Genomic DNA, 24,268 nt, shown 5'->3' on the forward strand with positions numbered 1-24,268 from the left:
GCGCACGTGCTGACATGCTGAAACAATGTTTTGGAATCTTGTTGCTTCCAATTCATTGGAGAACTATGGTTTTTCGACTAATATTCTTCTTGTCCTTATGATCAAAGCCTTTATATTATTTGTAATGCTTGTCCGCATTTTGATCAAACAAGGGCTTAATTTGCGATGTACTTTTAGTAGCCGAGGAAAATGTTATTCGGAATTCAAGATGGCGGCGCTCGATCACGTGACCAATCGTTTTATTTCCCAGAACTTTTTTGCCGAACTTCTTCTTGAGGCGGATTTCACGACTTTATCGAATCATGTCAAGCCAAAAGGCATACCACCAATTATGCAACGTCGTTCCTGACGCCATACAATAAATCTTCACGTTGTTTCTTTAATAAGCAAAGGAGCAACTGAATATTGGATGCAAGGAAAAGAACAAAAAACTACTCTTCAATGATTTTTAAAATTCTTTCTGCGCATGTCAGTCAAAAAAAATGGCGGATGTTTATCAAACTGGTCATCTTAAATGGATAGTCAGTGTGTTTGTTTGTTCATTTGTTTGTTTGTTTTTTATTTTTTGCTTGTTCATTTCGTGTGATAGTCCGTTTCAGTCATGCGCAGTAAGCATTTCTTGAGTTGTATCTCAGTCATATGCGCAGTAATTATCTTGTAAATTCTATAGAAGCAGTCTCTAATTATTATTTTACCAAACCTCTAACTGCTTCACTCTTTAAAAGTATTATCTTAAATTCGTTTACTTCTTTCTCTCTTTCTTCTAAAATGCCATGTCAAAAAAGCAATGCCTTGCTTCAAAGTTGGGACATTAGTACAGTTTATAAAATTTCAGACAAACTCGCTTAAACCTTCTACAAAAAGGCATCAATTAATATGAGTAGATAAAGTTCTACTGAGCCAAAACTATGTTTACATCAAGACAATACCATTGTCGATAAATACTAAGGTAGAAAGAGCTTCTTTGTTTAACAAGCGGTTTAGTGGGATTAAATTTGAGTGACATAAAAAGTAAAACAAAATTAACTGTGAATTTTAATCAAAGGTTTTTGGATACTATCACGGTCAAATGGACGGGACGATCTCGGTTAAAAGTATTGTTATTAATTATTAGGGAAATATTTAGTATCTTTAGACCGTGTGATTTCCATAGAAAGTTCCAACTAGGTGGAACAGTTACTAAAGACTGAACTGAACATTTAAAAAAGAATAATTTATTTCATTCGTTTTTCAAAATTGTTTCAAGATATTTTTTCCTCCTCTTTCTCTCACTATCATTTGAGACAGTACATCTTTGACTGAGAGACACGTTTTTAACAGCTTCCATCGGCTGTTGTTATTCCGGCATTAGTTAATAGTTAATAATTTGAAATTTAGCCATTGAAATTTAAATGAAAAATCATGTTTAGTGTACCAATGCAAAAACGGTGTTGCAATTTTTTCTTGTGGATGTGTATGAGAATATATATGAAATATATATTTGTACTGCGGTTGTGATGTATCAAATTGAGCTGATCCTCGCAGTGTGTGAAGCAACTTGTGCAGCTGCAAATTGAAAGACCCAGAAAAAAATCCAAGTCTCGATTTTTCTTGTGAAGTCAACAAGCTATGAGGTTAGTTAATTTAAATCTAAACTTCTTGTGAAATCGGATTTTCTCTCGCTTCCGAACACCCACGTTGAAAAAGCGGCCATTAACGAGCCGACAGCGATGTTAGGCTATTAATTTACTCTTGGGAATAAGTTCTACGTCACTGATTGTTATATTCTTAGAATGAATACACGATGAAGGCTCAAGAACAATAACATGTAAATCTTGCCGGACAGAAGGAACCATTTGTTGACCTGGCAACATAGCCTGGACCTACCTAACGTAATCTCGCATAAGATCGGCTACGAGTTTCTAATTAAGAAGATTTAGGGCTTCTCACACAAGTCGATAGAAACGAGTGTTTAGCAACAGAACTTGTCAACTGGAAAACACCTTCGTGAAAAAATAAACTCAGGAGACACGGAATCCAAAGATACTATGCTAATAGGAAGAGTTCAGAGAAGCCATCTATGGAAAACTGCTAGCCTTATGACTCAATTATGCAATTGTGGGCGCATTTTGGATCAAGTTAGAGGGAAAATGTGCTGAAATATTCACTAAATATGACGAACTCAGAGGTAAGAGTAAAAAGTATAAATTTCAACTCAGTATTGTCTTCTTCAGAGTTCTTTCCAATTAGTTTCCGGAAAGCGTGCTGCGCTGAGTCAGTTAATATTCACTCAAAACTGGTCTCCTTTCCAAAGTTCCAACTTCAATTTATAAATATTGAACCCTCTGGATGTGTTTTCGAAGAGTTCAACCTCGAGACTTCCATTCAAAAAGACCATTATAGACAGTGTTTTGAGGTCTTACTTTGCGTTTAAGTGAAGAAGAAAAAAATCGCATTCACCAGCTGTTTGGTATTATTTTCATCTTCAAATTAAACTCTGCATTTCTTTATAGGATAAGTTTTTTAAAGCTTATCTTACGTAAACTCGTTATTCTAGTCTTCTCTCCAACTCTAAACAACCGCTTTCTTACCAACCTAACTTCATATGACAAAAGTTTTATGTAAACTTTTTGGAGTGGTTCTTCACCACAGTCTCGAACGAGCGGCTTTTCCAAATGCAAGGTGTAATTATCTCAAAGTCCCCGCTCAAGAACCGGGGAAAATTATGATTTTATTCGCGTTATAATCTTTATCCGGCGATTCTTTACAAGAGCAGAAAATGTTTGTTTTTCTTTCCCAGTGTTAAAATGCCATATTACGCTGATAAAAGCCCTTTATTCTTTGTTTTTCATAACATTGTAGCTCTCGACAAGTTAACACGCTGTGCACTGTCAGTCCGTCCAAGACAATAATTCAAAAATGGCGATTTTAAATTATGGTTTTACTCTGCAGTTTAAATTGCCAGTGAATTTATTTTTATTCTCGAAAACGTTTTGTACCTTTGTGCTAATTATTTTTTTAAATAATAACACGAGAATATTCGATCCAACTTCGCTCAGATGATTTCACATGAATGAAATAGCAGAACGACAAATCTTATTTTCTCGAAAAAACATTTCTCCAATTCATTGGCTTAACATATAAAATTTTTTCTATCCTCAAAGCCATAGATGTATATAAATAAAAGAATTTCAGCACCTATTCGCAGATAAGTGCCATCGTATTTCACATATGAATTGTCTAATTTACAACTGCTTAGTATACCGACAGTTAGATATCGAAATGTAAATAAGTGCTTTTATTTCATATTACCAATTCCTAGTTTCGTGAGAAATGACGGTTAAAAAACGTCAGGTTTTTTCGTTAAGCGTGGATTTATATTGCTTTCCATTAAGTTCTTAGCAATCTAGACAAAACTGGCTTGTTAAAGCGCCTTCGGACATCAAAGCCATCTTTGTTTTATGATCTTCCTTTATTTTCCATTTTTCACTACTTTTTGTCTTCAAATTTTACTCATTATTCTTGAAGAAAACCCCCGTCTTTTTTCATTTACTTAAGTTCTCAATGTTGATATTTTCTATAAACAGTTTCTTTGGTTGTATTGAACTCTTTAACCAGGAATAGATAACTTACTCGTAGCTCAAGGCGGCTTTTAGATTAAGCCTCAACCAATTTATAACAAACACGGCACAAGATCCGACAAATGCAAATTGGTCAAAAAAGAGTAGGTGCCAAAAGTATTGATATCCTCATTAAAACAATCCGACGGGAAGAGAATAGTAGCCGTAGAAACAGAGCTATCGGCTGAAAATATGAAACCAAAAGTTTGATTTCAACTTCACTTTGGAAAATGACATCACACGTTTACAGTGAAACATAGAAATGTTTCTTTTTGATGTTGAAATTGGAAGCCCTTGAAATTGCAACTTTTTCAAGAGTAATACAAAAAAAAAAATCGTCTGACATCGAAATTACAGTTGAAAATACAGAGTCAGTATACACCCACCGGTTAGCTCAGTTAGTTTCACGGGGCACCGCTCTGTTGTGCGGCCAGACCAACACTCAGGGTCTAAAATATCTTAGTAAAAGGTGCTGCCTTAGCTGTAAAAATATCCAATATCGATGGCAGTCCCTTGTCAGTTAGAGACGTTCAAGGGGCACAAGTTTATCACTTCTAAGTTGGAACTTCTAAACCTAACCCTCTCTAAATAAGGACAATTCATTTCATTATCATTTACCCTCGCACTTCCATTCATCGTGGCAACTGAAATATTTTCTAAGTTTCTTAAAACTTAGGGTCCCGGGATGACCGAAGTCTGTCAGACATATTTCCCAACTATCTTTCCTTCAAGGGCGCTTTGCGCCGACTTATCCTGTGAGGTATCGACTCAATCACAACTTTTTCATTCGTTTCAACTTGGTCAGTGTTTGAGTCATTTCTACCTATCTGACAATATTAATAATGCAGTGTTCTGATGGTTCTGTAATAAGTCTTTCCTGCTGTGAAAAACAAATTTGTGCTGTTCAAGATTATAACACTACAGATTCCGAAAAAAAGACTCAAGTTTCAAGTTTGCATCCAAACTAGATACATTCAGTGTTTGATTACGAAAACTTAAAAATGAATCGAAAAAATTTCAAACTGATTGCAAGGATTTTTCATATCATTATTCAATTTCAAAATAGTTTGGAAGAATGTGCAACAGCATTACTTCAGTAAAGCTCTTGCAGTTTTTTTCGTTAAATAAATGAAGAAAATTTGGAAAAAAAAGTGTTTTGGTTGAAATCGTTCTTTTTACCACCTTTTTTGTTTTGTTTGTTTTTGTTTTCAAAAAACCTTTAAAATAGTCCAGAATCGTTAGACTTTTTTGGGAATTTTTTCGTCTATCGATCAATGTCTATATATCTCAAGGTCCGCTATTAATAATAGATAAATAGGATTCAGCAGTGCATTTCCACAGAGTGGCTCCTTCATCCATTTTAATTGGAATTTAGAAGAAGATTTTTGCGAATAGAGTGAAACTGGAGAAAAACTGGAGAAAACCTGTTTTTGACTTAATCATCTGAGAAATGTGTCAATTAACAATCGAGAAGTGATTTGAAATTGCTTATATTTTGGCCAAAAGTTCAAAAGTACTTTCGTGTAAACAACAGAAAATTCCCCAAGCCATTTCAAGGTCGTTCTAGATATACCATACCTCAATTAAGATTGAAATTGGAATGTCAACCGCTTGAGTTTTAAGAGCTAGTAAATAAGACATGTTGAAAAGAAATTGAATCAATATGAAAGCCATTAAAGTTTAATGACCTTCTAAGAGCTCGGGTTTTACTAAGACATATTGCAGAAAATAACCCAAAATTAAATTTGGTTAACAAGTTAAAATATTGCGATTTCCTATCTTCACAAATGATAATGTTTTGGCGAGGAACCTTGCCGATGGTTCAAGAAGAGGCCATTTTTCAATTTAAGCTTGATTATTGCCTAAGGGGACAGTCATTGATATCGAAATAGAAAAGCAATTTGAAGTCTTAATGGATGTGGAGAAAGGATCAAGAATGAAACATCTATAGCGATGACTAATGTTGGTGCGGAAATTTGTTTTAATTCCAAATATTTCTGACTATAAATTTTGCTGCAAGCAATGACAAGCTAAATTTGCAAATATTCCCCAGGGAATAAAAGACCTATTTGAAGGGAGGATATTAGGACGACATTCACTACGGGTTGTCTAGCGTCATTTATAAATGCCCTGTTAATATACGACTCCGCGGGATTTATGCATTTCGGCACGCAGCGTTGTTCTATTCTTTAATTTCGTTCGAAGCTTGTGCTGCCTTCAAAATTTCAATATTTTTTTAACATATATATATTATGAGCAAGATTGTCCTCGTTTAGGTTGTTGGTATCTTAACCGAAAGCAGACAATTGAAGTTTGTCTCTCTGTCCGTCTGTTTGTCTTTCTATTTAACTGTCTGTCCGGGCGTATTTCCGTGTGACTGTGTGTCTGTCTATATTTGTCTGTCTGTCCGTCTATCCTTCTCTTTGTTACTGGCGTTATTCTCTTGTTTCGTTTCGCTCGGTTCCCGGGTTCAGTGGTTGGATGGTTGAGATGTGAACACCAAATTTTGTTTTATTTCACGGAGTAGAATTTCTCTTATGCGACTCTGCAACAAATAATATCTCTCGGGCGTGAGGTGGTAATATGACTATTTGCAACTTATTCGTCCATCCATCCATCCATCCATCCATCCATCCATCCATCCATCCATCCATCCATCCATCCATCCATCCATCCATCCATCCATCCATCCATCCATCCATCCATCCATCCACTTATCGTCATTATCCCCTGTTTTCCAGGTATTGAATATTTCTCGTAGCCTGTCCAGGAAATCTAGCATAGCAAGCTACACCAGTAAAGCAAGCAACTACAGCGATGCATCCAGCGTACCTGCAGCCCAAAACCTCTCCTCTAATATCAAGAACTGCAAAAGATGGTTTTCCCGAATGTACCGGAGTATCATCTATCGACCAAGATATTTTGGTAAACCATTCGAGGACAGATACAATGAGGATGGCAAGGTATGGAAACTAGATTTTTCGTGTCTTATTATATTTGTATCATAATGTAACAGCTACATGCATTTTTACCACAAATTCCTAATTTCTCGCGCGCTGATTTTCTATTCTTTTTGATCAATTAGAGGACAGTCTAAGAGCAAGTCGAAAAAATGTGTGTTCCATTATTGACATTTTTTGCGGTAAAAAAACAAATCGAGGTTCCTTTTCTATGGTCTGCTCTCGCTGCACTCGTAGTTCAACTTGAGTTTGGATCATATGCTGACGCCATTCCATGTTCGATAAGAGTACAGACCATAGAAAAGGAGCCTTGATTTGCTAACTCACAATCCAATATCCTTTGTCAGGGGGACCGGGTGCCCCCCCCCCCCCCCCCCCTTTCCCCTTCGAAAATTTTTGGGGGAGCCTGACCCTCCAACAAAATATTGGTTCACATGAAATATAAATGCATAGATTCGATTTTTATTACTGTTATTAAGTTATTGTTGTGATTTTTTTGCAGTGCCCCCCTCCCCCCCCCCCCCCCCCCCCAAAACATTTTCAGCTTCCGCCGCTCCTGTTTGTTACATGTAGTTCACACTTCAATCTTAGACAGTCATCCAAATCGGCGATTATTCCCTCCTTTTTCTACGTCCTTCCCTTTTTCCGTACCTTATTTGTCCATAGTTTAGGTACTGTCAGTGTGACTAAATTCTCAGGCCTTGTAAAGCACAGTTGATGTGCGGTGCCATCTCACCTCTGTCATCTGCATGGATTCCATCCTCAGGCCTGACATTACACGTGTCTAGATTTTTAAATAATATTAATAATACTTTATTAAAATAATACATGAAAATATACATGACTATTATTTGAAAAGGTGTACCTTGAATTTAACCCTATATACAAGGTTCTTGATCATTTTCTCCTGTGCTTCGAGGATTTTCTTTCAGAGCCCGGTTTGCGTCTTTCCTTAAAAATCAACCACTTATTTCCAATTGAGTTTGGCGTCGAAATTTTAGACACGAGCGAGCCTCTGTCTGAGGAGTCTGAACAATTACTCTCTACTTTCTTACGAAAGACATTAAAAAAATTTGGTTTAGCTTAGTTTTGCTGAGAATGTATGTAGATTTAGATCCCTTGCAGTACGTCGAAATGCACCTCAAATTGGAGGACATAACAAAAGGTTTTCAATTCTCATGAGAATGAAATTCTTCTCTTTTTCTTTCTTTTTTTTCCTTTTTTTTTTTTTTTTTTTTTTTTTTTTTTTTTGTCCTCCAAATTGAGCTGCTTTTACGTCACATGCAAGGGGTCTATTTTCCGCGTGTTAGTCTTCATATTGTTATTACCTCTCTTAGATATCGTTTCTTTTTTCCCCGGTTAAGTCTTCTAATGTCGTTTCTTCTATTAGAAAGTATTTCTTTCTTTACCGATTAACATTTCACTTCACATTTCATAGATGTTTGAATTGAAAATGGCTTAGATATTTCTAGACTTCTCTTGGATATCTTACAGTTTCGTTCACCCTCTGTATCATTTTTATCAATTAAGAAATTCATCCCCTTCATTCAAAAACAAACATCTAAGAGTCAACTAAAATATTACAGGATAGACGAACATTCGCTGATAGTTCCGCCATATTCCAACAAGATGAAGATTACAGCAATAAAAACAACAGCAAAACATTAAATACAAAGAATTCCTGTCTTTTCTTCAACATCCAACAAAGGAATTTTCTCGTTTTCGTCGTCGTCATAGCAACGCCTGTAACGTCTAGAACAGGTGCAAAGATAGGTCTGCAAATTCACCAATCAAAGAGCTTTATTTTTAGCGTTGCCCATTGCCTTGGATTGGTATTCCTGGCCTGTGTTTCCAAATGGTTACAATTCTCAATTACTTTGCTTGATTACACCTTCGTTGGTACACTAATGAAACAATATTATGAATTATTCAATACCTTGATACGACACACACAAAAAAATTTGAATTTATAGCCAGAGAAAAAGGATACAGAATGGAAAAGAATTTTAAAGCTGATTATCGAGAAATTTCGCTCGTTTTAAGTGAGTGTGTATGCTCTAAGCTTTAATGATGTCGGAATACGAATGGTTACGGCAGCCTCCGAGGATAGGAAAAGAAGATTTTATTCCCGGGCCACTAAAAATCTTTGAAGCAGTCAATATGGTGGTAAGTAAAGAGTTTTTTAACCACACTTTCAAGCTCAAATTAACAGCAAATCAGTCTTGTTTCCGCGAACGGAAAAACTTATAATATAAATCTATACATGAAGTCTTAGAATATTACATATTACATATTTACCGATTGCAAAGAATCGCTATATTAAATTTGTAAAATAAACATTGAGTGAAACTAGGTCGAATAAGCCGTTACTAACATTTTATTCGTTGACAATTCTTCGCACATCATTCCTGAATAACTCAATATTTTAGTGTTTGTATATTTACTTGACAATACTTCTCTGAAAAGGTCTTCTTTCATATCTTTTTTGAGGAGTTTTGATGAATAAATAGTACGTTTACATCAGTCAAGCGTGTTCAGACAATGTCATCGCTTTTGTTTTTATTTTTTTCTTCTTTTTCCCCCCTGCAATTTCACGAACCAATCCTTCTCCACACAAACTAAGATTCCGTGTGTTCTTCTTGCTAAGCATTTACATTGCTACGATCAAATTTAGAAAACTACAAGCACAGATGTGAGGCTAAAAGTCTCTATGAACAAAATCGAGCACTTTGTATTTATTCACACACAAAAAAATCCGAGGCAATCTGCAGGCAGATTGTTTGATTTAGTGTGAGTTTGAAAAGCAATCATATAAAAACATTCAACTTTATTAAAACTTTGGAGACAAATTCAGCTTGACGCTGTGAAGACACTGATTAATTCTAGCAGGGACGAACGATGTTTCCATCTGTCTCATTGACTTTACTATCTATAAATTTAGCGCGGCGAACATGTTAGATTCTTTTACACGAACCGAAGCGTTAACAGATAAATATTGACATTAATATCACTGTACTCTATCGATCGAATGACGACGTTAAGCTTTAGTTTATTTCATCGCGAAATCCCAGAACACAAAAGATAAAACTTATGAAAAACAGATCATTAACCAATGTTACTGTATCTAACATGTTTGTTTTAAAATACCCACCTTACTATACTATCCTTTTTAAGATGCAAAGTTCAGACGATTTTTTTTTTTTTTTAGACTCTAAAAAGCGTTTATGTTATGTTCGTTCGTTGAGTCTAACAATACTAAGACTTACATTTCTTAATCTTTGAGAAAAATTAAATTTAATAAAGTTGAACTGCGGTGCTTATATTACAATCCATTCGATTGGAAACTTAAACTTCCAACAAATGGTACACGCGTCTACCGTAAGAAAAAGAGCGGGAAAAGTGGATTACCTCAATCGTAAGACCGAGTTTTTGGGGACTTTCCGATCGGAATGATACATACCATTTGCTGTTCCATTTTTTTTCGGGGGGAAATGGTAAGCACCCCTGATTGACACCTTTCTTTCCATCCCTTTTTTCTTTTTAAACCTTTCCTTTCTTTTTTCTTCGGTCTTTCCATCCAAAATGCAAACGAAACAGGAAAGTAAACCAGTCAAAGATAATCTAACAATTTAATTTACAATTTTTGTGTTTTTTCTTGCAGTATTTTCTGGTCATTGCAAGTCGTTTCGGCAAAACCCAAGTTTACAGATTTAACAAGGCAAAATCTCTTTATTTATTTGGATATGAAAGCAAAATTAGAAGATTATGTTTAAAGCTGATAACAAATCAATATCCTTTGATAATGATAAATAATTATTATTGTTATGGTTTTTTGATGTTTGTTTGATGTTACTATTTTTGTGTATGTGTTTTTCGTTGTCGTCGTCGTCGTCACAATACTACAATGGTACTTCATACTCAATTGGAAGTCAATTGACAGAATAGGCCATTTCACGGATCCCGTTACTCAACCTCAGCCTCGTCAGCGTGTAATTATTCTTTAGAATTTGACTGCAGTCCGCAGTAATGAAAGGAATTTACGCATCAACGAACAATTGAAACACTTAAAAATTTCACAGGTTGTAGGCAATTTCTAAAGAATATATTACACGCTGACGAGGCTGAGGTTGAGCCGCGGGATCTGTGAAATGGTCTATTGGAAGTCAAATCCACTATGTTTTAAATATTGTAATCCATTCCTCTCTCCGTAAAGCAACATGTGAGTTGAGTCTTATGTGCATAAAATAATAAATGTAGTGGTAGTGAGAGTGAGTGAAAGCAGGCCCGCATCAGCGAAAGCTGCCAGAATAATCAGCCTGCTCTAACAAATGAAAATATTATAATATCATTATTATTATGCGCCTTCATCCACCATCAACATCATCTTTACCAGATATTTAATTAGATAATCTTTATCATAGTCACTATCGATATCACCAACATCACAGCTAACACTGTAGCAAGTATTTGTATAATCTAAATCTATCTGTTGCGAATCCTTAACTTGTCTCAAGTATTTCGAGATGTTTATTCTATTAACCATACTTATTAATTGTGTTTTCCTGGCCATGACGGATCCTCCTGAAGAACCAGAGTAAGTAAAGTAATAAAAAATATGAAAAAATGGATGGATGGATGCATGCATGCATGCATGGAGGGATGGATGGATGGATGGATGGATGGATGGATGGATGGATGGATGGATGGATGGTTTAATGGATGGATGAATGGGTTGATGGACAGATGGATGGAAGGAGGGACGGACGGATGGATGGATGGATGGAGGAAGGGAGGAAGGGAGGGAGGGAGGAAGGGAGGGATGTATGGATGGATAGCTTTCCTTCCTTACAGTATGACATGTTTCTTATCACACAGATACGTCTTCGCTGTCATCTATACCTTAGAAATGTTTTTCAAGATAATCGCAAAAGGTTTTGCCTTCCACAAGTATGCCTACCTTAGAGATCCATGGAACTGGCTGGATTTTATCGTAGTCATAATGGGGTAAGCCAACAGCAAAAATCTTCACATATGACTTTATGAATCAAGGGTAGCATAGTGATAGTACACTTGCCTCTCACTTCTAGAGTCTTGGGTTTATTCCTGGACTCTGCATCACATATGAGTAGAGTTTGTTAGGTCTCTCCCTTGTTGATTCAAACATTTTCTCTGGATTCCCTCCCCTTACAAAACCTAACACCATAAATTGATTCCAATTCGATCTTTGAGCTAGCCGTCGCCTGACTTGTAAATCATTATAGATTAGATGATAGACGTTTCCAACGCAGGATTCGATCTATGACTGTGATAGCCGTGACCTGACTTAGATCAGCTCACATCTGGTTGTACTTTTCAGGATATCGATAACATTTCAGCTATAATAGTTAAAGTATTTCAAAATTTATAGTTTTCGATGTTCGTGTTTTCAGGTATGTAACCATAGCACCTGGGTTCGGTAACTATTCTGGTATCAGAACGTTTCGAGTCTTTAGAGCTTTACGTACCATATCTGCTGTCAAAGGTATTTCAAGCTTTTTATTTTCTATATCTTGCATCTTTCGTTTCCTTTCCTGTTCCTCTACTCGCTATCCATTCTCTTGCGCATGCGCATTTTTCGTAACTTTGTACGTGTGACTATGAATGTAATGCCGTGTTATGTGGTTGTTACGCATGATCTATCTATCTATTTATCTATCTCTCATTGTTAACGGCAACAACACTGTCTTTTGACTCTCTTGAAAATGCTTGCCAACCAGCAATTCTATTTTGTTATATTTGTTAGGACTGAAAGCTATGGTGAACACACTTCTGATGTCGATGAAGATGTTGTGGGATGTGTTGGTCTTGACGCTATTCTTCATTTGTATATTTTCCCTGATTGGCATGCAGCTGTTTGTAGGAGTGTTACGTAACAAGTGCGGTGAACCTGTACCTAGTAATCTAACAGTACCTTACAGAACATATGCATCTAATAGCAGTAAGTACCCTTAAACCAAACCAATCACAAGCTAGAATAAGAACCCTTAATAGAATAAACAATAAATAACATTTAACATTGGGTGACCTGGGGTTAGCCAATGAGAAGTAGGCTTTACCACAGACCGCTAACCAACGCAGGTTCAGGCTATATGCGCACTCAGCTTTCACATTATTTATTGTAGGGAAAAAACGTCTTTTACTATAGCAGTAGCTCTTAAAGTAAATAATTTCTCGTTTCCTTCAGGTTTCTGGTTGACAGATGATGAAGATCCGGTAGTTTGTGGAAACAATACAGGATCGAGGTAACCATGGCAACGAACACCTTGACCTTATGAGGCAATCACGTGACTATGATATTCCGCTGGTCAGGTGTTGATTAATCATTTCCTCTTTCACTCTTTCTCTCTTTCACTGTTTTCATTTTACTCCCTTTTCTTTCTTTTTTCTTTTTTCATTAATTTGCACTTCCCCCTCTTTTCTCTCTTCCCTACCCCACCCCTCTTCTCTTTCTATCCCTCTCTTTAGAGCAGATATAATGAATAATTCTTTAACCTGTTGTGTTTGTTAATGTCCAGGTTGTGTCCAACAAACTACACGTGTCTGATCGATGCAGGCGGCAATCCTAACTTTGGTTACACTAATTTCGATCACTTTGGTTGGGCTTTGATAACAAGTTTTCAAATAGTAACATTAGACTTCTGGGAAGATGTCTACAATAATGTGAGTCAAATAAAACATCAGGTCTGCTCCCATTCGCATGAATGCAGTGAGACTGATGTAAATACAATGCTTTTCAGTTGATATATTATATATATAGTCCAGGTTGATGTTAAACTGTAAAAGTTTTATTGTTTCAGATCATCTTCACCATGGGACCTTGGTACGTCATCTATTTTGCAATAGTTATATTCTTTGGACCTTTTTATCTCGTCAACCTCGTACTGGCTGTGGTGGCCGCGTCCTACGAGAACGAAGTACAAGCGAGCAAAATGGTAAGTTTGCCATAACAAGTCTAAAGAATCCTTGATCAATCAGGAAGATTATTTTTTTCGTTGTCTTGATAACAGGAAACAGAAGAACAAAGAATAGCACAGAAACGAATAGCGTCATCTTACTCGGTCCGTCGTGCAAGTATCATGAGTATAGTGTACGGCAAAGATGAATCAGTCTTAACAGAATCCCTCCAAAAGACAATGTACGACATCCCTGTAGTCACATGTAGCCAACCAACAGATTTTAAATCTGAGGAGGACTCAAGCGTGCTACAGATTAGAGAGACTGATAGTAACTTAAATCAGAGCCAGGCTCTCCATCAGAACTGGATCAGTACTAAACCGCCATCAACACCCATGACACCAAGACCTGACAACTCATTTATTATTCATACCAAACAAGAGACTCAGCATAAGAAACAATCTAAAGCTAAAAGGCGATTAGAGCGTTCTCGTGGATATATCAATATACTTGTCAGTAGTAAATATTTTGAGCTGTTCATCGTGTTTTGTATCCTACTCAACACTTTATTTATGACGATTGAATATCATGATATGGATCCTACCTTACAACATGTGGTGTTGGTAGCGAATCAGGTACGTACCCTCCCCTCCCTCCCTCCTCATAGAAATATGGAGCCTTGTTTAGGAATCTTGTTTGTATCTCTCTCAAACATGCTACTTACCCTCCCCTCCCTCCTCGTAGAAATATGGAGCCTTGTTTAGGAATCTTGTTTGTATTTCTCTCAAACATGCTACTTACCCTCCCCTCCCTCCTCATAGGAACATGGAGACTGTTTAAAATAGAATAACCAAACATTTTATTGTACATATAAATAAAATGAAAAAAGGACAGAGAGGAGAAGAAAAGGAATGAAGGAAAATAGGAAAGGAAATGAATGAAAAAGTCAACCAGGTGCGCAAACTACAATTAAAGGAGCACTTGGATGAAAAAGCCCCGATTTTTGAAAGTCCGACTAATTGAAGCATATGAGGATAATATGACTCGATTATGATTATGAAAATCAGATTAGTGAACATTTTAGCCTGGGAGCCACTTGCTGTTGAGATATTTTGGGTTAAAAGCGAAAAGAACAATAGGGTTGAGTAAATGACGTCATTTACTCACAATTTAGATGCTGCATAAAATTAATAATTTTCCCCCGCCACTTTTGACTGTGAAGAAAACATGTTACCTGGCTAGTATCTGGGCCATATAGATAAGTTTAAACAAGTTTCAAGTCATTTCCAATTTTCATTGATTTTCATCCAAGTGCCCCTTTTTAAATTGTACAATATCTTTTACGTCTGTTAAATTAATTTCCAGGTTTTTACTTTTACATTCTTAACGGAGATGATCCTGAAGCTCATCGCGTTTGGTTTCTATGGATACCTGAAAAGCAGATGGAACATCTTTGATGGTGTCGTCGTCGTTATTAGCGTCGTGGATTTCATCTTTGTCCAGTGTCAAATAGCAGACGGGACTGGGACAAGTGTTCTACGTACGTTTAGATTGGTGAGTAATACTGCTACGTCATTTCCGGTCTTGTGTGAAATTCTTACCCGCGAAATGAAGGTTTTAGTAGGAAATGATTATTGAGTATAGAGGTTTTTCACCATCACTTGCCCACGCCCATAATACAGCTTGGGCTGCCTGTGGTTAGATGTCAGAACAATAAAAAAGCCTTTCCTCTTGGGAATCGAATTCTTTCTCATGTAAAACGGTTGTATTGTTCCTGCTATCTATATGGTTGCCGTCACGTGATGGTGCAAAGCCTCTATTGGAAATCAAAGATGGTGTAGTGGTGGTGCCCTAGCCTCTCACCTCTGGCGGGGTCGGTCGGGTTCAATTCCTGGGCTCTACATCACATGTGAGTAGAGTTTGTTGGGTCTCTCCCTTGATTCGATAGCATTCTTCTGGTTCTTCCGTTTTTCGTCCCGCCGCAAGACCAAGCACGCTAAATACCAATTCGATTAAAGCCTTCTATCTTTTTTCTCCGCAGCTTCGTATTCTAAAGCTCGCCAAGTCTTGGAGTACTATGTCGAGTCTTCTCTCAACTATCGGCAAAAGCCTAGGAGCGCTCGCCAACCTGACTGTCATCCTAGGTATCATAGTGTACATATTCGCGGTAGTTGGCATGCAGCTGTTTGGTAAATCCTACACGGCTGATAAATTCGGCGGGGAAGTACCAAGGTGGAACTTTAATGATTTTTTCCATTCGTTTTTGATGATATTTCGCGTGTTGTGCGGTGAATGGATCGAGCCGTTATGGGATTGTATGAAAGCAACTGGTCCTGTTGCGATGCTGTTGTATATACCTGCATTCATTATTGGCAATTTCATAGTAAGTATTTTGGTATATATTTAGGGAATATAAAACGTGTGTGCATGTCTGTATACCGGTGGGAGCTGTAGAGAATGAGGAAGCAAGCTTAGAGTGTTTATATCACAGTAAAGAGACGTTTTTCATTGCTTTTATAAAGCATTTTGAACCGACTTTGCGCAAGCGTCTCTGTCCTCTGATACAAACACGGTAGCCAGCCAATCAGCGCGCGCATTATATTTTCAAATATTTTATAAAAGATTATATCTTGTACATAATCTGTAACTTGCATTCCATAGCTACTGCCATAGGTGCATTCCATTCTACCCCATTGAGCTGTGCCACTGTTGTACTTGCAGTGGTATCAAGCGAGAAAATTTTTTTTTCGCGAAAGATTAGGGAAGCTGCTTTGTGTGTCACCATGACGACCTCGTTTGCAGAAGTAATAGCTGTGACGTAAATTTAACCAACATTTGTAGCATTATGCGCAACAAATGTTTTTGGTCCTTTTCCGCGGTGCGCCACAGCAATTCCATTTTTCATTTCTATGAAACCTGTTTACTATTCATATCTTGGTTTGCGCAACATTTTCTCTTATGAACGCCTTTAATTCTTTTTCAGATTCTAAATCTATTCCTTGCGTTGTTATTGAGCTCTTTCGCCAGCGAATCAATGGAAGCAAGAGCTCGCAAGAAACAAAGGAAGGCGTCTGTTAAGCACAGATTGAGAAGGGTTCTCCTTGCCATTAGGTTCGCTTCGAGGTTGAAATTAAACCGCATTGCTCCTAAGACTAAAGTGGAACCTTGTGACAACCAAGTAAATGATACCGAGAAAGACGAAAATCCTGATCAAGTGCAGAAACCAGAAACGAACGGAAAAGTACAAGGTAAAAATACGTGAGCTTTTTTCCCTGTAAATTACAGATACATACAAGCAAAATTTGTAACTTTTAAATCGTCTTTGTTTTTACAAGGGGTAGCACTTGATATCCAGTGCCTAACAAACCTGTGGCCCTTCCTCTGTGACTGAATTGAAATTTAGAAGTTGATTTTTGCCTTGCAACGCCAATAAAAAGTCGGCTTTCTTTCAGATAACCAAACTAGTGCTGAAGGCACTCAAGACCCTTCGCCAGCAATAAAACCAGAAGAACATACTGTGAACATCCTTCATGTTGAACCCTGCTTCCCTGCAGGTTGTTGTATCTGTTGTGCCAACAAGACAAACCCAGTCTGGACTCGTATGAGATACAAAGCTAAGGTCTTGGTTGACCATAAATATTTTGAATGGTTCATCGTGTTTCTGATCGCAGCCAGTAGTATCGCTTTGGTGAGTAAATATGAACGGAGGTCGTTCCTCTTTGAATGATTACCAACCCGCATGCCTGTCATCCAACATGGCTGCCGTGTCTTTTCTTTTTCCTTTAGAAATGATTACTACAAACCCCCTATGTCATCCAACATGGCTGACATGTATTTGTCCTTAGAAATGATAACAAACTACTATTTCATTCAACATGGCTCCCATGCCTTTGTTTTCATTCCCATAGGAAATACCTCGGAAAGAATACCTGAGCCAACAGTATAAACCGCACAGCAGATACACGACTAACGCTTTCTATTCGACTCTTGTCTCTAACAGGCCTTCGAAGACGTTAACATCGACGAGAATCCAGTATTGAAAGGCATCCTCCATGACTTGAACATCTTCTTCGCTGTAGTCTTTACTGCAGAGATGTTGCTAAAGTGGTTTGGTTTAGGTTTTGTGCAGTACTTTTCGAATCCTTGGAACTGGTTGGATTTTATTATCGTCATTGTAAGTAAAAGAGATTTCGACGAATAGAGGTTACGTCTCTTATTTATTTACACATTTAACATTTTTTATTAATTCTCTTTTGATGGAATTTGGACGCTTATTCTTGAGTAGAATTTCTTCCTTTCCTTTCCTTTCCTCTCCCCCTCCTCCTTCTCCTCCTCCTCCTCCTCCTCCTCCTCCTCCTCTCCCTCCTCCTCCTCCATGAGTGCTTCTTGATTTTAGCCAAGTGAAAAAATTGTACATATTTTCTGCGATACATCGAAGGTCGTTCTTGACTCCTTGGTTATTTTTCTCAGGTTTCTTTGGTAACCATAACTGGAGATGATAGTATTTCATACATGCGTTCTTTACGGACACTACGAGCTCTGCGTCCTCTAAGGGCTGTTTCGAGGTTCGAAGGAATGAGGGTAAGAAAGCGCGCAATAGTTTTCATAGTAATAATAATAATAATAATAATAATAATGATAATAATAATAATTCTCATCATCATCATCATCATTATCATACGTCATCATCATCAGGGGTCATCATCATACTATCATCACCATCATCATCATCGCCTTTATCATCATCGTCATCATCATCATTACCATCATCATCATCATCAAACGTCATCATTATCATCATACGTCATTACTATCTTTATACGTCATCATCATTTCTAAACGTCAATATAGGAATTCAATATAGTAAGTATTTTTAATAGACAACCATGCATTATCCATTCTTTAACCATACATGGTCTTCCCTCAGGTTGTCATCAGTTCGTTGTTCCATGCTTTTCCTGGCATAGCAAACGTGCTGCTGGTCAGCATGGTATTCTGGTTGATATTCAGCATTATGGGTGTCCAGAGTTTTGGCGGGAAATTCTTCAAGTGTCTTGACGCGGATGGCAACAAGTTTTCACCGAGTATCATTCCTAATAAAACTGTCTGCTTGGACAAAGGATATCGCTGGGTCAATTCTAACATCAATTTTGATAATGCTATCAATGGTTTTCTAGCGCTTCTACAAGTGGTAAGTTCGACGAGTCAAATCGTTACTAGTTTCAAATCTGGATTTATTGGCTCCCTGTGTGTTAATGGACATTTTGTTGGGCTCCCTATGTCTAGTGATTCTTTATCAATTTTTTATCTTTTTTTCCAAAGGCAACGTTTGAAGGATGGATGGAAATCATGGAAGATGCCGTTGATGCTACTGACGTATGTACCCTAGCTATTCCCCTCCCCACCCTCCCCTCCTTAAGTACTTTCGAGTTACAAGCTGTCGTGTCATAGCGACAACTTGAATTAAACTGTCAAACGACTAAAGACTAAATGTTATAAAATTAAAAGTTATTAGAAAGTTTACTTCATTTTAAATGGCTTTAAGTCGGTCTGAACCAATCAAAGAGCGCAAAAATATGCCATCCAATTACATCCTACGTAAGCCATTTGAGTGCAGTGGTACCATACATTTCCTGGTCACTTACATTAAACATCATAATCAAGATACCTTAACATATTTATTCTTCTAATTTTTCAGCCTCTTTAAGCTAAAGTTTTATACTTTTTTTCTTTCGTGTTTTAGCAAAAAAGCCATTTGACAGATTTTTTTTATTTTATAGATTGATCTCCAGCCTTGTCTAGAGTGTAACTTCATCGCTTACTTGTATTTCGTGGTATTCATTATCCTCGGTACTTTCTTCATCCTTAACCTCATCATTGGTGTCATCATTGATAACTTCAATCAACTGAAACAACAGGTAACCCAAGTCGGTTTATTCACGACTGCCATTTTGACATGTCTCTTGCACAAGCGTCTGCCACTTTCAGAGAATTCTGTATAAAGGATAAAAAACATTTCGCCTGAATTACGTCACTGGTTTTGAGAAATAGAATAGAGCTTTTGAGTTGTGATGTATTTCCGAAACCAACTAAACACAAAAACCGCTAAAATAAAGTGAAAAAACGTTATCAAAAATTCAACCTCCACTTGAAACAATGAGAACTTTTAGACAACAAATCCTGTAATGAAAAGAAGCAAAAAAATAATTCTGCTTTCCACTTTTGGCCCGGGAGTAACTCTTCTATACCACTCAAGTTCACGGCTACAGCACGGCGCGACATAACGAAACTTTTCACCAAAAACCTTTTGTTTTGGTTTTTAATTCAAGATGGAGACAGTGGGTTCGATGGATATTTTCCTGACCGCAAACCAAAGAAACTGGATGAACGCGTTGAAAAGTGCAGCATCAAAGAAACCAAAGAAAAGAATAACAAAACCAAAGGTAAAAAACATTTTTGTTACTATTTATTTGGTGTATTATTTTTGGTTGTTTGTTGGTCCCTCTGTTGCTATAACAACATATGCTGACCATAAACTATGATTGAAAAGATTGAAAACAAAGCAGTTCAGTCAAACTCTCTACTGATTGGCTAAAGCCTATTTTATGTACAATTTTGTTCAACTAGTCCCGATTGATTAATGTGTCGGCACAATTAAATATGGTTATTGTAAATTTTGAATTTTCGTCTAAAAAATGTATCGTTATTTATTTATTTATTTATTTATTTATTCATTTATTTATTTATTTATTTATTTATTCCAATAAATGAATGAGAAATAATAAGAAATGAGTAAACTTTTTTCTAAAATTTCTATATATTTTTCCAGAATGTAATCCAAGCTACGTTGTACGACGTGGTCCAAAGCCGTAAATTCGAGGTCTTTATCATGTTGGTGATAACGATCAACATGGCGGTGATGATGGTGCAGCACTACGATCAGTCAGAGAACGTGGAGCTTACACTAGATATCCTTTCAATAATCAAAAGATTTTTTTCTTCATTTTTAACAATACTTCTTTTTCACGCGGCAGCCATGTTGGCTGGAACAATAGATTTTTGCCCGTCTAACCTCGCGTCCGAGTGCTTCAGCATGAGTCTGAAACAATGGCTTTAATTCTCATGAGAATAGATATTGTGCGCGACAAAGGTCCATAGGGCTGTAGTAGTAGTAGTGACGTATTTCCGGGTCCAACCTCTTAAATAGAGGTTTTGCACCATCACGTGCCCGCGCCCATAATACAGCTTGGGCTGCCTGTGGTTAGATGGTAGAACAATAAAAATCCCTTTGCTTTTGGGGATTGAATTCTTTCTTATGTAAAAAGAAAGCGCGAAAACTATAAACATTGCTGAAATGCGGAAACCATTTGAGGCTGGTGCCGAGTCGCCATTGTAATAATTCAACCAATCATTGTGTAGTATATTGTCCTTAACGAGATCCTCGCCCTGGCGTGGCCATTACAAATACTAAACTTGATTTTTACCGGTATTTTCATCGTGGAGGCGATACTTAGAATAACTGCCCTGAGAGGAGGGTATTTCTATAACCCTTGGAACGTGTTTGACTTCATTATCGTCATCTGTTCTATCATAGGCAAGTCTCTTTATTTTATTATGCTAATGTGTTGTTATTGCCTTGAGAATGACTAGATACACCGAATCAAACATGGCGACCGATTTGATGACTATATATTGTTCTGCACTGAACAGCCTCGTCTAGCTTTGTTATCGTCAACCAACATGGCGGCTATGACGTAACATGCACCCCAAGAATATAATAGCCTCAGGACTTTTTTGAGTACGATAAACAGGATGCATTGTGGTCTAAATTTGGTACAATCAACTCCATATAAGGCATGATAAACAAAAGATTTTTTTACCCAAATTAGACCAAAATGCACCATGTTCGCTATCTCAGGAAAGGTCTATACGTAAAGCTTTTTTCATCCAACATGGCTGTATCGTATCAAATTAAACAAAAAGACTATTGATACACGAGTGGAACTTTAAGGCCTTTCTTTTATTTTAGGTATTGTCTTGGAGAATCTAAAGAGAGCTCTTCCAATCAGCCCAAGTTTACTCCGTGTAGTTCGCGTTTTCCGAGTCGGAAGACTTTTACGATTCTTCGAGGCCGCCAAAGGCATACGACGCCTTCTATTCTCACTGATGGTGTCTCTTCCCGCCTTGGTTAACATCGGAGCGCTTCTATTTCTCATCATCTTTATCTACGCAGTCGTTGGAATGTCTGTATTCGGCAACGTCAAAAGAACTGGGGCTCTTAACGATGTGGTAAACTTTGAGAACTTTGGTAACAGTTTTATTTTATTGTTTCGTATTATGACATCTGCTGGCTGGAATGATGTTTTAGATCCATTGATGATTAAGCCGCCTGATTGTGATCCGGACTACAAGGGTCTGCCAAACGGGAATTGTGGACAAGCTCTTGCAGCAGTGGTCTTTTTCGTGAGCTTTATCGTCATGATATTTTTAATCTTGATCAACATGTACATTGCTATTATATTAGAGAACTACAACCAAGTAATGGAACAAGAGAAGATTGGATTTTCTAACGAGGATATCGACTTGTTTTATCAGTTATGGGAGCTTTACGATCCCAATGCTACCCAATACATCGAGTATGAAGATCTCTCGGATTTTGTTCACAATCTCGATGGAAATTTAAGACTACCTAAACCAAACAAAGCCGCATGCGCATTACTAAACATACCGCTGGTCAACGGGACTATGATTCATTGCCTCGATTTGATACAAGGCTTGGTAAAGCGGATTGTTTCGCGCTACGATGATGTGGACTCTCCCGGATTCCAGCTCGTCATGAAGAACATGGAAGAACGATTCAAAGCTGCTTTTCCTTCGAGGAAACAGCAGGTTTTAACTAATACGACCATGGAAATCAATCGGCAAATCATGGCAGCGAGAGTTATCGTGCGAGCGATACGACAATACAAGGAACGAAAGCTTCTCGAATCGCTCCAGGCTCATCTCGCCGAGGAAAGAAATAAAACAAATGAAGGATTCTCAAATGAAGAAGGCGAAAAATTATCAGAAAGAGAAAGTAGTGAAGTTAGTGTTGTCTCTGCTTGTGACGACGAAGTACGAGCTACTACTACGAACAGTGATGAAAGTGATGCTGAAGAAACATTGAATCCACGAAAAGAAAACCAGGAAATCGTAAACAGTCCAACAGTTGTAGTACCATTCAAGTCTCCCAATGGTAGAAAGTGTAATTCTATTTTGGCCTGGACTACTGAGGGGGAGAAAAATAATAATCTTCAATCAGAACTGCAAGAGAATCAGGACAGTGAAACTAAAACTACGGTTGCTAGGGAACCAGCGACGCCTGTTGAGCTCTCATAGTACTACCCGTGGTCGTTTAGGTGGCGTGAAAAAAAGGCAAGCGCGTCAACTCGTTTCCAGTGTTCCTGTTCCTTGAGGTCTCCGCCAAGAAATGAAACGGTCTCGGCGAATCTAATCACCGGAAACGAGCGTTTAATTATCTGCTTCCGGTTTGATTTGATGTCGTTTTTCCATGTAAACTTCAGCCAATAAGAAGAAGGTGTCAATTGTATTCGTTTGCAGCCAGCGGTCATTAAGAAACGCGGGCTCTTGGAAGTAGAAAATTAATTTTCCCCGATGATTTTCCTGAACACGACTAGTGCGTTCGATTACAACTCATTTTGAGCTCTTTTTTTTCTTAGTTGCTTTCTTTCTTTCTTTCTTTTCTTTCTTTCTTTTTTCTTTATTCTTCCCTTACAATATCCGTAGAGAAAAATCACCCGAAGGTTGATTTTCATGTTTGAGACATAAAAAATATTGGAATTGATCTTACTTGGATTAGCATCGTTTTATATTTCGATTTTAATGCATGATTTCAAAGGACAATAACTTTTAAAATATTAATTATCCCCAATGTGAGTCGAGCGCAACTTGCAACGCGTCCTGCAGCGCAGAGAATAATATGAAATAATTGTTGAGTGCAACCACATGACTCAGAATTCCTCGAGATATAAATAACAATGAATTAGCCACCATGTCGGATGATTTAACAAGAGAAGCTAATGAGGAATGCTTCGTTATAATCAACCAAGATGGCGGCTATGACGTAACACGAAGAATAATTCAGCGAGTGAAAATCTTAAACAAAATTTGCGATATTCGAAACTATTTAAATCTATTTATTTATATTTATTTTTATATTGGAAAAACTATAAGATAGTGTGAATATATCAATTGTAAATAGTAAGAGTTTGATAAAAAGAGTGAATTTTTATTAGAAGTAAATTAATAATTATGCAGACATATCAATTGATGTTTTTTGAACTGTTTGCTGCCAAAAACTGGAATAAAAAATATTGAACACTTTCTCATATAAGACGATTGCGTTGTTCCTGTCATCTAACATGGCTACCGTCACGTGATGGTGTAAAACCTCTATAGTTATAGTTCAAAAGAGAATGAACTAGTTCATATTCTCTTTTATTATATGACCGTGAATCTTAGAGCCTGGACACTAGCAAATCGAGCAATCTGATTGGATAGATCGCATCGCGGACTGGTCTAGATTCTCCGGTATTAACCGGTCCGATCGCATATTAATCTTATGGCGAAAACATTTTGTCCTTTTCAATGAAAAGTGGTCATATAATAAAACTCTTATCAACCGACCTTGGTCGGTCTGTACGGGATAATCTTGACCTCGGTCGGGTACAGACCTCGGTCAAGATTATCCCGTACAGACCTCCCGCTCTGTTAATA

The 24,268-nt window shown here is 37.3% G+C and overlaps 1 protein-coding gene across 1 annotated transcript; it reads left to right on the forward strand.

The window, feature by feature from the left end:
• Positions 1–1,861: 1,861 nt before the first annotated feature.
• LOC116304374 (sodium channel protein 1 brain) lies at positions 1,862–23,867 on the forward strand. Its single transcript, XM_089024210.1, has 24 exons — positions 1,862–2,167; positions 6,341–6,562; positions 10,221–10,347; positions 11,072–11,153; positions 11,435–11,563; positions 11,989–12,080; positions 12,342–12,536; positions 12,783–12,840; positions 13,114–13,258; positions 13,396–13,530; positions 13,606–14,127; positions 14,858–15,046; positions 15,534–15,875; positions 16,476–16,740; positions 16,945–17,180; positions 17,493–17,666; positions 17,963–18,073; positions 18,420–18,683; positions 18,815–18,868; positions 19,273–19,410; positions 19,822–19,935; positions 20,322–20,460; positions 20,955–21,086; positions 21,522–23,867. Exons 1-24 carry the CDS (start codon positions 2,153–2,155, stop codon positions 22,868–22,870), a joined length of 5,229 nt encoding a protein of 1,742 aa, XP_088880336.1. The 5' UTR covers positions 1,862–2,152; the 3' UTR covers positions 22,871–23,867.
• The last annotated feature ends 401 nt before the right edge of the window (positions 23,868–24,268 follow it).

Source organism: Actinia tenebrosa, unplaced genomic scaffold, assembly GCF_029948245.1.
Source record: "Actinia tenebrosa isolate PJP-AT-01 unplaced genomic scaffold, QUT_ActTen_1.0 PGA_scaffold8__29_contigs__length_14323225, whole genome shotgun sequence".
Lineage (NCBI taxonomy): Eukaryota > Metazoa > Cnidaria > Anthozoa > Actiniaria > Actiniidae > Actinia > Actinia tenebrosa.